Source organism: Antrostomus carolinensis, unplaced genomic scaffold (assembly GCF_000700745.2).
Source record: "Antrostomus carolinensis isolate BGI_N321 unplaced genomic scaffold, ASM70074v2 scaffold8251, whole genome shotgun sequence".
NCBI lineage: Eukaryota > Metazoa > Chordata > Aves > Caprimulgiformes > Caprimulgidae > Antrostomus > Antrostomus carolinensis.
The window spans coordinates 4990-18888 of record NW_010293454.1 but is presented as its reverse complement, the minus strand read 5'-3'; the positions used below and the strand labels follow the sequence as shown (position 1 = coordinate 18888).

Below are 13899 nucleotides of genomic sequence, written 5' to 3'. Positions count from 1 at the left end.
CACTTAAGATGTAAAGTAATAAAGTAATAAACACAGAGAAAAGATACATAATGGAAAGAATAATCACATGATTAACAGCAAAGATGGGTTACTAAAAGATAAGCCATTTATATTGGCCTGTATATTTATTATTGCTAGTAAGCTCATAACGTTTTGACAGCGTTACAATAGGTCAAGAATGTAAAGATACCAATCTCAAACATTTTGCAATAGTAAGTACAATTGTAAATCTACTGAAAAGAATCAACCCTTGCCTTGTTACCACCATCACACAACAGATCTGTGCCTCAAGATTCACCTCTGAACTTACTCTTTCTACTAAAGTTGGGAGTTGGACTCGATGATCCTTATGGGGCTCTTCCAAATTGAGATATCCTATAATTCTATGATACTTCCTTCAAAAAAAATTGCTTTAAATTTCAGAAGAAAATTACAGATAATTTGCTCTGTGACAACAGCTTGAAGAAGTCAGTATTCTAAGGTCACATGCTCACTCAGTTTGGTTTTTGGTTTTTCTACTGGTTTTAAACAAGCTCACTTACACAACTGATTTTTAAATCTCATCACAGTTATCGTAACTTTAAAGTTCTACCATATGTTGAGACAAATCTGCACTGGTATATTTAAAAGGCACAATTTATTGCACTGGCTGTTATCCAATTAGCAAGGCAAAGAGCAAGTTCCCCCTGCTAACTCATCTAAAACGATCATGTCATCTGCATATGTCTGTGCATTATCAAACATTTTTTTCAGATGAGTAATAAAAATATTTATTACCACCAATCTCTTCCCAGAAGTATCACCTCAGCATGCTAGCCTACTGCCAGTTAATTTACCAGTTTATCCAGGGGTTTGGGTTTGTTTTGATTCGTTTGTTGAAAGCTTCTTGACCTCTCCTAAGTCATGACTTCAACTACCCAAAGCAAACATGAAGCAACTCAGCAAATGACTTGATGGAGTTGTACGCAAAGAAGCAACTTCGTTTATCTGCAGTGGCTTTCTTTTGCTTATTTCTTCTTCTCTCCAAGTCCAGCAGACTTATCAATATTTCTCCAGGCTTTCGTCCATCATATTTAAATAGTTCCCTATGATTTGGGGAACTCTTCATGACTTCTGCTTGTAGGCTTTTTGGCTTTTATCTTGTCTCAACTTTCCATCTTCTACTTTAAAATGGAATAGTTTTGAGTTTTTCTTTTCAATTCAGCGGGGCTATTTCGATTTCCTAAACCCAACACTTCAGCACAAAAAAACCCTAACATTCAAGTTCCCATTTCATCTGCAAGGTTATGAACTCATTAACATCAGTGAAGTTACAACAGAAGAGACAGTCAGCAATCTGATCCTCAAAATTCTCCCTGTTACATCAATTCTCTCCTGCAACTTTGACAGTAAGCCTTTAAAGAAGGGCAACAAATGCCTTTCAAAAGGTTGTAGAAATTAAAAATAAAGCATGGAAACATCTGTAATCTCATGAAAGTTTTTTTAAATGTTCTTTGGCTTTGTTGGATTTTTTTGTTGTTGTTTCTTTGGAGTCTTTTCTGGGTGGGAGCATGAAGGTGTTTTAGATAAGTGAAATTAAGCAATTTTTAAAGTAAAGGCATTCGCTGAAAACAAAAATAATTTCAGGCTACTCAAGATTTTGTGCTTAAACTAACTATTTCCATATACAGGAATTTTTAGAGAAAAATATCTTCACTGAAAAGTTCACATCCACAATAATTACAAGTCTCCACATTTTTACAGTGTCCGGGGGGGCAGCAAAACAAACTAAGAAATTATGATGATTAAAAAAAATCCGAACACTACCAGAACACAAGACAGTGAAAGTCAGCAAGTCTTACAAACACACACACAAGATTTTCAAACACTTGAAAGGAACTGCAGCATTCAAACACCACCTAGGACAGTATTTACAACAATTTCACTCACCGAAAGTAATTGGTAAGCATTGGTCTGAAAAGTACCCTCAATCTCAGCATCAGGTGAGCAAAATACATGTAATCAGGAGGAGCAAGAAGGATGCATATGTGTATGCACATGTGTGGTTTTAAAGATTTTTTTTTTTTTTTTTTTTTTAGGGTGGGAAGAGTTTGGAGGGGTGGTTTTTTTAAAGCAGAAAAAAAAGAAATTGATACTCAACTGTCTTTAGACTGAAAGTATCTGATGGACTTGACACAGACTTGGAAAATAAGGTATTTTTAAAAATAGTTGTATAGGAGAAAATTTCCTGTTGATAGTGATGAGCAACATCTCTTTGCAAGGAAATCACTAGAACAGAGAGATGGGGTCACTTCAGACCACTAGCCAATTCAAGGTTCTATGATAACCATCAGGGAACTTCACCAATACTTAAGAGCTGCTCAGACCAAACTACACATTGTGGCAGATCTTCGCTCAAAAGCCAGGCAACTCACTGCCTAAAGGATATTTCCCAGCCACACAGGTGTCCAGGAATCAAAAGAGGAAGAAGGTGTCTTCGTGAACATTGGTACCTCTCTCAGATAGAAGCATCCTGCTATCACTTAAATCCCCCCCTTTAGAGAATCTGAGAGAGCTAGAACATAAGTCTTGAACCTGAACAGCTTTTTCCCTCTTCAGCATTAAACTTGAACAACTAGATTCTTTTCAGTTACAAAACAAGGAAATGGTTCTGAAAGTGCACATTACATGACCCAATCCAGGGAATACTCTTTGATTAATTTAGTCTTCGTTCACCATGGTTTCTTTTACTTCTGATTTAGTACTACCTTGAAAATTCATAAACATAATGCCTACAAGGTTCCAATTCTGTTACCCAGACTAAGAAACTTACTTTTCCTCCAAGAAAACTCCAACAATACAGCTTACTTTAATAATAAAATCTTTTCACTTCTTCCCACAGTATTTTCTGTAGTTTCTGAGAAAATGAGTTAGTGATTACAACCAGAAATATATTAACATTCACTGAGACTTTAAATAGAAAAACTGCAAGCATAATTATTAATAAGAGAGTCAAGGGGTGAGTATTTGTGAGAAAAAAGCTGTAATAAACTCAATAGACATTAAATGTGAAACCTCTGCCATAACCACACACACTAGTAATGACAGAGAGCATTCAAGAAATATGCAGCAGCTCTTCTTTCAGAATATGTTAGACCTCCAGCAGCAGTATTGTGTTCAGTTTTAGGCATTGTACTTTCAGAGATACAAACCAACTGAAGATGGTTCAAAAGAGCAACTATAATGCTTAGATATTTAAAAAACACGATCTGCAAGGAAAAACTGAATGAATTAGCATCGCTTATTCTAAAGAGGAGGTGACTACAGTGGGAAACATGATAATAGTCTCCAACATGTTAAATGCCGGTTCAAAAGGGGAGAAAATACTCTTTCTTTCAAGTCTATAAAGGACAGAAGAAGAGCTAATGAGTCTAGATTTCAAAGAACATTCAGGTTACAGATTAGGAAAGTTTCCAATAAACTACCTGAGAAGTTCCAGAATTTGTCATTGTATTCTAACAAAAAATATAGACAAACACGGTTCCAGAACTGCATGATCAAAATTTGGGCATGAATTTTCAAAGATCTTTCAAAGATGTCATCTATTTGGACTTCTGCAAGGCATCTGACACTGTCCCACACTACATCTTTGTCTCTAAGATGGAGCAGAACAGACTAGACGTATGGACCACTTGGTGCATAAGGAACTAGATGGATGGTTGCACTCAGAGTCATGGTCAGCATCTCAATGTCTGAGTGGAAACTTCTGACAAGTGGTGTCCCTCAGGGGTTCATATTGGGACCACTGCTGTTTAACACCTTTGTCAGCGACATGGACAGTGGGATTGAGTGTACCCTCAGCAAGTTTGCCAACACCACCAAGCTCTGTGGTTTGGGCAACAGGCTGGAGGGATGGGATGCCATCCAGAGGGACCTTGTCAGGCTTGAGATGTGGGCCCGTGCAAACCTCATAAAAGTCAACAAGGCCAAGTACAAGGTCCTGCACCTGGGTCAGGTACAGAAGCAGAATGATCATGTTTAACAGAAGAAACATGAAACACAAAGGAACAATGCACACAGTGTTTGCTGCTTCCTACTTCACCTTCAGATTACAATATTCCAGATAGTAAATGCCTCCATCTCACTGAAATAACGAAAGTATCTAATTAATTACAGATTTTCTAGCCTATGAAAGAGTAACTGACTATAATAAAGTTCTTACATCTTAAAGTTCCATCTACCTTCAAGCAAAAAAATAAAACTTCTCCTCTCTTTGCTCCACTGAGACCCAAGGTACTGAGAGAATAAAACTCAACCACGCTGCTTTCCCAGCTACCAGGTACATTACAGAGGACAGTGTTACTGTCCTTGCCTAACTAGTATTTCCCATAGTCAACCTAATAGCTTCATAAAATTATCATTTACATTGTAGCCCCTTAATTTCATTGCCAGATTAGTGTAAGAGTTATCTACATCCTTTCCTGTAGGGATATGTAGTTGCTAGAGCAAATTTAACTTTTCTTTTTTTTCCTACTCCATAGGCCATGAAGCAGATAAAAGCAGTGGGAGTCATCACAAAGTAAAACCTAAACATTTGAATGACCAATGAAAAGAAAAGTATAACCAAGGTACAGTAGGTACAGTATCACTTATACAATAGCATTAGTTTTACATTTTAAAAAATAACATCCCTTTTAAAGCAACATGAGTAATAAAACTACAAAAACAAAAGTCAGAGTTAAAATTCAATTATAGCACTGGAACTGATAACAAAGTGCCATGAAGAACTGAAGTATCTTGGCAGGTGTAACCATTTCTCTCTGAAACAGAAAACAAAAAATATAAACTGCATAATGGCATTCAAAAGTAATCCTACCAAATGATACAGGTAAAACAATATACCAAATTCTGGACAGGCTACATAGATAAAAAAAAAAAGAAACTCTCTCTCTGAAATGGTATTGTGCCTGATGAAACTGGAATTGGCAATGACTGGTTAAGATTTAATAACTGGCATGACATACATCCTAAGGAAGATTCTTTCAGAAGAATCTTCTTTCATATTCCAAATAGAAAATATACAGACACAATTCAAATGCCAATTATTATTTTTTAAAAGAAAACAGCAAAAAGGTAAAGTGAACTGTGAGTCAAAGTTGGCTCCCCTTTATCTTCAGTTTTATTTATCAAACTGAAAAATCTCTCCAACTTTCTCTTTTCCTGTATAAAACCAAAACTATGAGATGTTCTGTTTGTATTACAATTACACTAATTGAATGCAGGTCACTTGCTTGTTACTGAGTCCAGATGACATTCAGTAAGCTAAACATGAGCCAATTAGGTTTTTTGGTTGCGTTTTGTTTTTTGTTTTTTTTTTTTTAAAAAAAAAGAAGATGGAGGGGCTGGATTGCCGCTGGGTAGGTCATACAGTGGCTACAGAACACAATTGCTTGAATTACCTTTTTACAAACATCAAACTGAGAAATTAAGCCTAAAAACTACCTTTTTTCCCCCCCTGCATGCCTGCTAGATTTCTCATGTTGAAATGTATTAATTTAAAAGCCAACTTTTTCTCACCCTAAGGTGAGAGATATGAACAGACTCACTAGATGTGTTTGTTGTTTCCTCTTTCTCCATTCAATTTAAAATTAAAAATAAAAAAAAGAAAAAACCACCAACACATTTCTAACATTCTAAGAAGTATAAACAATGTAGTTTCCACTTTATTTTTAATATCCCCAGTGGCTAACTAACCTTTTCAAGGCTGCTCATTTGAACTTATCACAGTAAAAAAGAAAAACATAGCACTGGAGTTATAGTGAACACTAAAAATAATAATGGTCTAAGCCTCTTCTATTTCTGCAATAACATTTGTATTCTTAAATCAACCTGAACTACCATGTAAGTAGCCATACAATAACCTTCACTGATAATGCAGAGAAACTAGTTCCAGAGGGGCAGGAAAATCCTCAAGCTTATCTCCAAGAAGCAAATAAACACTATGTCTTTGTCCTGATCAAGGGCTGAATCTTTTATGACAAAAACACTAGCTATAAAATGATAATGAAAATCTATGCTACTCAATAAAACATCAGTTTAGACTTAGTGTAACTGACTGCAAGTGTGTCAATGGTATTCTTTCTAGCCATGTCTGGATTTGTTTGGCTTTCCCCAACTCCCCCCCCCCAGCCCCGAAGTTTTTTTACTTCTCAAACAGTAGTATCAACTGCTAAAGTAAAGTGTAATATGTATTATAAAATTGTAGCCCTGTTAGTTGTTCATTCTATAACACACTGAAATATGTAAGGTAGTTATTATTCGTATCATCTCAAGGTTTTGTACCCATCTCTGCTTCCTCCCAACATGATCTGCTCAGCCACAAACTTCACCCAATACAGGAAACAGGAGTATAATGCAACACATGCTAATTAGATGCCATTAGCATAACACTAATTAGACATCCTCCAGACTCTGTCATCGTCTTCAACATATTGCACACCCTAGAGGAAATACACAGAAATTGTACAGATATACTGCTTAGTTGCAGGTACATGATATCACTCTACAGGATCAAGGACACAGAAAAGAAAAATTTCTTCATGTAATTAAGGAAACGGGTCATAGCATAAGATGTAATATTTTGAGGCCAGAAAGATATACAGACACTGAGATAAAAGATCCACTATAGTGTGAATTTGCCTTCCATCTAAATTTCTTTGCTTAAACCAAGTTTTAAACAAACTTGAAGGGAGAATATTAATATTAAAAAAAAAAATAGCACGCATCTACCAAGATTCCCAAATTATTTATCTGAGCGTATTTTATCGCAGGGCTGACCTGTCCAAACACTTATTAATCACATTTTCCGAGTTTTTGTTAGGGTCTGGTTTAACCGATTGTATTTTGTTACACTCAAAGACATGTACCACAGCTTACCTACAATGACTGACATTGCAGAGAAAAAAAACTGAAAGCAAAGGCCTGTTACTGTAGGAATACACAGAAATAACATTCCTTCACAAACAGGTTTTGGAACAACAATTTACAGCCTGTATTATTGGAAAAGTTACAGTTTAGCAGTGTGACTGTTGCAATCAAGTATGCAAACAATATAGCAATGGTTCAAGCAGTGACTAGATATGCTGATATTGTGTAAGTGGGCCATATCATACCCTTAATTCCTAGCAGCTTGTCCCCAGTTTATACCAGAAAAGCTCAAGACAGAAAGGGGGAAGGAATATTGAATGCAAAGGTTCTTCAAGACATGGCAGTCACATACAGCTACATGTAAATGGCCTTTCCTCTCTCCTTCAACAGAGATGTTAGTGTTCGTACTCTTAGCTCTTCTAGCCATACGATAGCTATTCACTGAGTAAACTACATAGTTCTCATGAAAAGCATCTCAAAGAGCATCTTATCATCTCTCTTGAACAGACTCTAAATGGCACAGTACTTTACAGCACATGTGGGGAACTATCAAGAGAAGGCTTTGCAGATCTGAGAAAGGTATTTGAAAATGCAGAAGATCTTGCTTCTCTCTCTTCCTCTATTTCTATGTATTCATTCCACCCAAGCAGCTTCACAGAAATTCCTCTATCCCATACGATGGTCTTCATCTTGAGATTATAGTATCTAAAGAGCTCCCTGTAGCAGAGACAACACAGGCAGGGGATATTCATAAGCAAAAAAAAAAAAAAAGGGGGGGGAAGCATGCCTGACACCTATAATGTTATCTGAGATGCATGCAGCTTTGGAAAAAAAAAAAAAAAAAGGATCAGCTTGTTAGCTTCCCAACATAAGAAAATAACAACCTAATCCCAATAAAGTCTGCACAAAGAGTCACAACATTAATCAAACTCCTCCATACCTCTGCAGATCCAAGGTCAACTTAAAGGAAGACTCTATGAAAAGGTGCAGATGGAAGCAAGTGACTACAGACTTGAAAGAATTTCTACTACAGACTTGACTTGACTTGAAAGAATTTCTGAGGGATATCACAGAGTGACAGAAGCACAGAATAGTTAAGAATGGAAGGGACCTCTGGAGGTCATCCTGCCCAACATGCTCAAGCAGGGCCACCTAGAGGCAGGTGTCCAGGGCCATGTCCAAACAGCTTTTGAATACCTCAAGTACGGTCCAAGCACACTTCCTAGCCAAATAAGGCTCCAAGCACTCAAATACAGCATGACTGAATAAAGTTACCTCATGGAAGCCAATAAATGGAGAAGTGATAAAAATCCTAAAGAGAAAGGCTTGACACGGAATACAGAGAATTTTTACTTCCTGTGAATCTCCAATGCAAAAAGACCTTCTTTGGAAGTCCCCCATCTCAAGGGACAAGTCTTGAAACACTGTCTCAGATCCAAATTTTTCTGAAAACTTTCAGAAGCTGTTCCTGAGAAATATTACACCTGGAGTGACAAGACAAGAAATTGAGCATAATGAACAAACATCTTCATAGGGACCTGAACTTCCCTTCACTTTTTGCTCTCTTCCTTTGCCAGTGTTTCTCAGGAGCCTGACCCTCATCTGAGAGAAAGCAATCCCTCTTAGGGGATTGCTCCTCTTGGTCATACATACATATAATATCCCCAGGCCACAGAGGAGCTCTAATATCAAAATTTTCTGATTGTGAATTATGAGAGATGGATGATAGTGTCATTCACTTGTCAGATGAAGACTGAAGCTACACCAGGCAACCTGAGTCTCAGAGATATTGTCAAAGTTAGTTATGAGCTGGCACAGCGTGGATGCGAATTCCAGACATCCAGTCCATTCACCCAGACCAAAGCTATGTGTTAATATGAAACAGAGCCACCAGAAGACTTCGCATTGAGTGCTGTTGATTGTACCTACAAACTCTACATCTCTATCGGTCCTTAAATTTTTCTGGAACAGTCTTTCCTCTATTAATGTATTCAGAGCTGATGTCTTCCCTCTGCAACCCTACACATTTAGACTAACACCACGCTGCAAAGTGCATCAAATCTAACTCAAATTAGAAATGGGAGCGAACGAATTGGAAGACAGCAAGAGCTAGAAGACGACTACTGTCTCAGTTTTCAGGTAGAGAAAGGCTGGGCACTGAAAGCCCTGAGCACAAGTGATAAAGCAAGAGCTTCTCTCAAACAGACAGCAGGACCATGACAGTGCAGAGGGTGATATCCCGATTATTAATCCTGCAGTTTCTCTTAGCTTCTTACAAGGAGCTACATGGGGTGATGCTCTGAAGCAATGACTCAAAAATAGCTTACCATACCCCAAAGGACCTCTCCTGTGGCATAGCCCCAAGCACTGCATAACCAAGGCCCCCAACAAGCCCAGTGTTCAGTGAATTATGGTCGTCATCCGTAAATGGATAAGCCCACTGAGGAAGGGAATAAGCCTTCCTAAGTTGAAGAGAACATAAAAACATAGCTAGGAACACTATAATGATGACTAAACAAGCTATCCAACCAGGACAAAGAGTATTGACTTTAAGAAAATGAAGAAAACTTCACTTATTTTAAGCAAGCCTTTATTTTAAGCAGTAACAAACTCACACAGATAATCCTAAATCAGCTCAAATGCACCCTTCCTTTACACACAAGAAACTAAAAAGAGAGCATGTGAGCATGCCTGTTACAGACTGCTGTGCTGTAGCGCCTTACTGTGTTAGACTGACACAAGCACTGATTTAGAAGGGAATCATGGAAAGAGAAAAGAAACAAATAATTCAGCTGCTTGAGTTGAAATTCAAGCACAAACTAAACTAAAAACTTGATCTTAAACAGCAGCAACACTCTTTTAATGAATTTATCCTGAGATTCAATGCTTGTAATTATATTTTTCATAAAACAATATCCAATGACTGGAAGTCAAAGTTAAAATGTTTTTATGTGAATCTACCTAACGGTACAAATGAATACAGAATGATTTACCAGGAGTTCTGATGAATTCTGCTCCACAGGACGTATCTGACACTCAATTAATGTTGGGAATGCATAACAAGACCCATGTAAAAATACATTGTTTTCTACACACTAGTTTAGCATTTCCAAGGCACCCACTCTTAGCAATAAAACTGACAGAGCCTCAGTTTAGTATCAGATGGAGATTTAAGTTCATCATAGCTCTTAGGCATAAACATTTCATAGAGAACTATATAGAGACTAACAGTTCACACTCATGTGGTCAACAAGAAGACATCACACAAGTTACTTAACAAACAGTGCCTTCTGAGTGCTGGTAAACGTGGATATTTTAAAAAGTAATGAAACAAAGCCACACTTTTTTGCCTGCCTGAAAATATCCAGTTGTTACAGGGCACTATTTACAAATATATATAATTTAAAAAACCTCATGCGTGTGTGTATGGAGCTCTTTGAGAGAGATATATCCATACATATATATCCCTGTATATAAAAAACTAACTCCATATATATATATATATATATACACATACATGAGTTCTCTGATTATAGATATTGAAAGATATATACAGATTTTATATATACACATATATATCGCTCGAATATAAAAAACTAACTCCATATATATATATATACATGAGTTCTTTGATTATAGATATTGAAAGATATATACAGATTTTATATATACACATATATATCGCTCGAAGAACTAACTCCATATATGTGTGTGTGTGTGTATATCTATATATACACACACACACACACATATACACGTATAAAATACTAGTAAAAATAAATATTGTTTTCTTCACCTTCACTCAATGGAGGCAGGTTTCCTCAGGTTTAGAAGTAGCTTATAACCATGGGAAATAAGTTATGAAGAATATGATGCTCATTTTTGTCTGAAAATCCTGAGGCTCCTGATCATCTATTTATCTTCTACAGTAAGTTTTTTTTAATTCATAGCTCTGCCTCTGAACAAGATTTGCATGTATTTCCCTATCAAGGCTGTCCATATCGGAGATGAAGCATTAACTCCAAAGTACACGAGCACAAGGTACAGCAGGAAAGGACGGGCGAGTTACATCCCATTAGCTACTCACATGCACATCCCGATAGCCACTGTTTTTCCCTTAGGAAGCTGGCATGCAGAGACAGCAAAATACAGGTGAACCAAATACTACTGAAAAATCTAAAACCAGAGGTTCTCAGTGAAGAAATGTTATAAAAGCAAAAAAAAAAAAAAAAAGGTTATTGTGCAATTGCCAGGGTTGCTGGTGTCCATCTAATCACCATGTGTCTTCCTGAAACTGTTATGAGTTAAATGTGATACAAACATAATAATGACATTCACAGTAGACTTTTTTCTTCTATTAACAGTAAAGGTTAATTTTACAGAAAAAAGTTCCCTTGAGGTCTGAAAGGAAGTTGAGCTAACCATGTTTTTATTTTCTGAATATAGGTAAGCAATCAAGGTAACATCCTAATTAGACTATGAAGCATCAGTGGGAAATGAACACACTCAGTGCATGAAACAATACCTGTAGGATACGTATCGCCCTTCATGGCTAATGAAAATGATTATTATACCCACTGACCCCATCCATAAGAGCAGCATAAATTACTAAGGAGTCAAGAACAAACTCTGCAAAAAGCTAGTCAATGAGTTCAAGTTGCTCCAGGAAGCCAAAATGCATTCTATCAAAATCTATACCTGTAAGGATTGTCAAAGATATGAAGTCAGAAATACAGAGTCCTTATGTTTTGTTTTTTATCTGACATTAACACCACAGTTCAAACACTACTATTTGGAAACATAATTGTACCCTTGCTCTGCAGTTATGTTAAAATATTTACAGAGGAAGAGGCGATAGAGAAGAGGAAACAAAAAATGGAAAGGGAAACTGTTTTAATTAAAACTTTCTTTCCTGTGTACCTGTAGGTAACCTAATGCTAGTCTTAATAACCCCCAAGGGCACCAAATACTGATTTCCCTTTTTTCAAATATGTGGAAATTGATTTGTATGATACCATTTGCTGAAAGCAAAGCACGCCTAAATAGAGGCCAGTCTTCTTTAAATTACCTGTCAATCACAGATGTAAAAAATAATACTCACAGTGATCACCCAATCTACCAACAAAACACTTTCAAGAGGCAGATGAATCAGAAACAGGTATTGTTTTGATGTGAAGGGGATGCTTGTAACTGCATCATGTTTTAAGAAAAATTTATACAATACATGACAAATCTAACATGAAAGGGCACCAGCCTGCTTTGACCCCCTGCTGCATAAATCAAAGTCTACAAGCAAATGTGCAAAAGCAGATCTAATGAGAACAGCTTTTGTGCACAGTGAAAAACGTGTTGTTAGGTAATTAAAATGTTCTGCATGATTCAGAAATAAAGGGTGGGATTAAACTTACACTACAAGAATGTAGTTAATCTCCTCCTAGTTTCTTTGACAGGGCCAGGAACACCAGAGTCTTTCAATCAAAACGACTGATGCATCTTGAAAGAAAAATTAGAGCACTTCCCAAAGTTTTTTATGTTCTTCCACCCAATTCCTTGAATACTAGAAATACAAAGATGTAATTTTTCCATTCGTTTGAAAGTCAGTAGTACTATTGAGAGCCCAGGCACATCAAAAACACACAATATACAGGGTCATTTGGTATTTCTGGGAATCTTTAAAACAATAATCTGTACCTCTAAAACATTTCAAGAGAAAGACAGACTGGCTTTTTGGGAGCAGTTTCTCAACAAAACCTCCATCTGCAGACCTCTATGTTCACGTATACTAACGTAAGTTTCTTCCTCCAGAAAGTCTTTTCCCCCCCTGCCCCTCAATTCCAACCAATATCACATGGAGGAAACAATTTACAACAGTGTTCAAACCCAGCTGTGTCAGCACAGCTGACGTGATACAATTATGCTGATATAACAGCTTCTTACCACAGAAAAGGGAGATAACTCTTCCCATCACATGCTCCCAACTCCTCCAGTGCTTCTCTGACAGCACTAAATGAAGCTTTCTATTAAATCAGAAATTTGGATCAGCTCAGTGACAATACCAGACAAGTTTGTCAGGTAAGACAAGCACAAAAGATCCTAAAACACTGGGTGCAAAAATCCTGATACAACTTAGAGGTCTTCCCTTCCATGGCAGCAAACTGAGTCAATTAAATTTTACACTTTCAGTAAGTTGGGAGAAAAAGGTAGAAAAGGTGTTTAAAGTTTGTGATTATTTTCTCCATTTTTCTTAAAAGTTTTTTGCATTTGTTTTTGGTTGGATAGTTTTTAGTTTAGGAAGTATTTTAAATTTATTTTATACAGTTCAAACTCTGAGAATTTTTGTCTAAAGTTACAGCCATTTTGTAGAAGTTTTCAGAAGAACCCTGGATGACAAAGGTTGGAATTGAGAGTGCAAGCATGCCGTTCTGGTATGGCTAGAAATGATGGAGTCAAGTCATGGCAATACCAATTTTCTGCATTCATTGAGCAAGACTGTCCAGGACCACTGGCCAGTTGTTCCATACTGCTGTTCCACCACTTAATCACTGCTGTTGGGACACATCCTCGATAAAACACACCTAGCATAGACATGTTTGTCAGTATTACATTGTGATGCTTGTGCTGTGTAGCCATACTATGGGCACGTTAATCCAGTTGATTTTTATCAAGGCTCCTTTCAGACAACATTAAAGTAGCTTTAGGAATCGTAATGCCAGATCAGAAACACTGCAACAGAATACACTATCTCCTCCAGTAAGTTAATTAAAAAATAAATTTAATAAGTAAAACTTTGTATCAGCCAACTTTATGCTGAACCAAATCTTCAATCTACTCTCAACTGGCATAAAGTCAACAAGCCAGCAGCAGAAGTACTGCAGCATATGCTTCAGCCACTTAGGGAAATGCCCTTCTGTGCCCACACTCAGTCCTGGCACTACGAATTAATCCAGTGCTAAAGGTTATGAAACAGCAAGTATTTTTTACACTGAAAGAGGT

General features: G+C 37.0%; 1 protein-coding gene across 1 annotated transcript in view; it reads right to left on the bottom strand.

Moving 5' to 3' along the window:
* The window catches only part of LOC104532145 (serine/threonine-protein kinase 3-like), a 45457-nt gene extending 31921 nt beyond the window's left edge, over positions 1-13536 (bottom strand). Inside the window, exons 1-2 of the mRNA XM_029087283.1 lie at positions 13370-13536; positions 9239-9368 (exon numbers count right to left, since the gene is read on the bottom strand). Coding sequence (XP_028943116.1) covers positions 9239-9368; positions 13370-13536 — 297 coding nt within the window. The remainder of the gene's footprint in view (positions 1-9238; positions 9369-13369) is intronic.
* Positions 13537-13899: the final 363 nt, after the last annotated feature.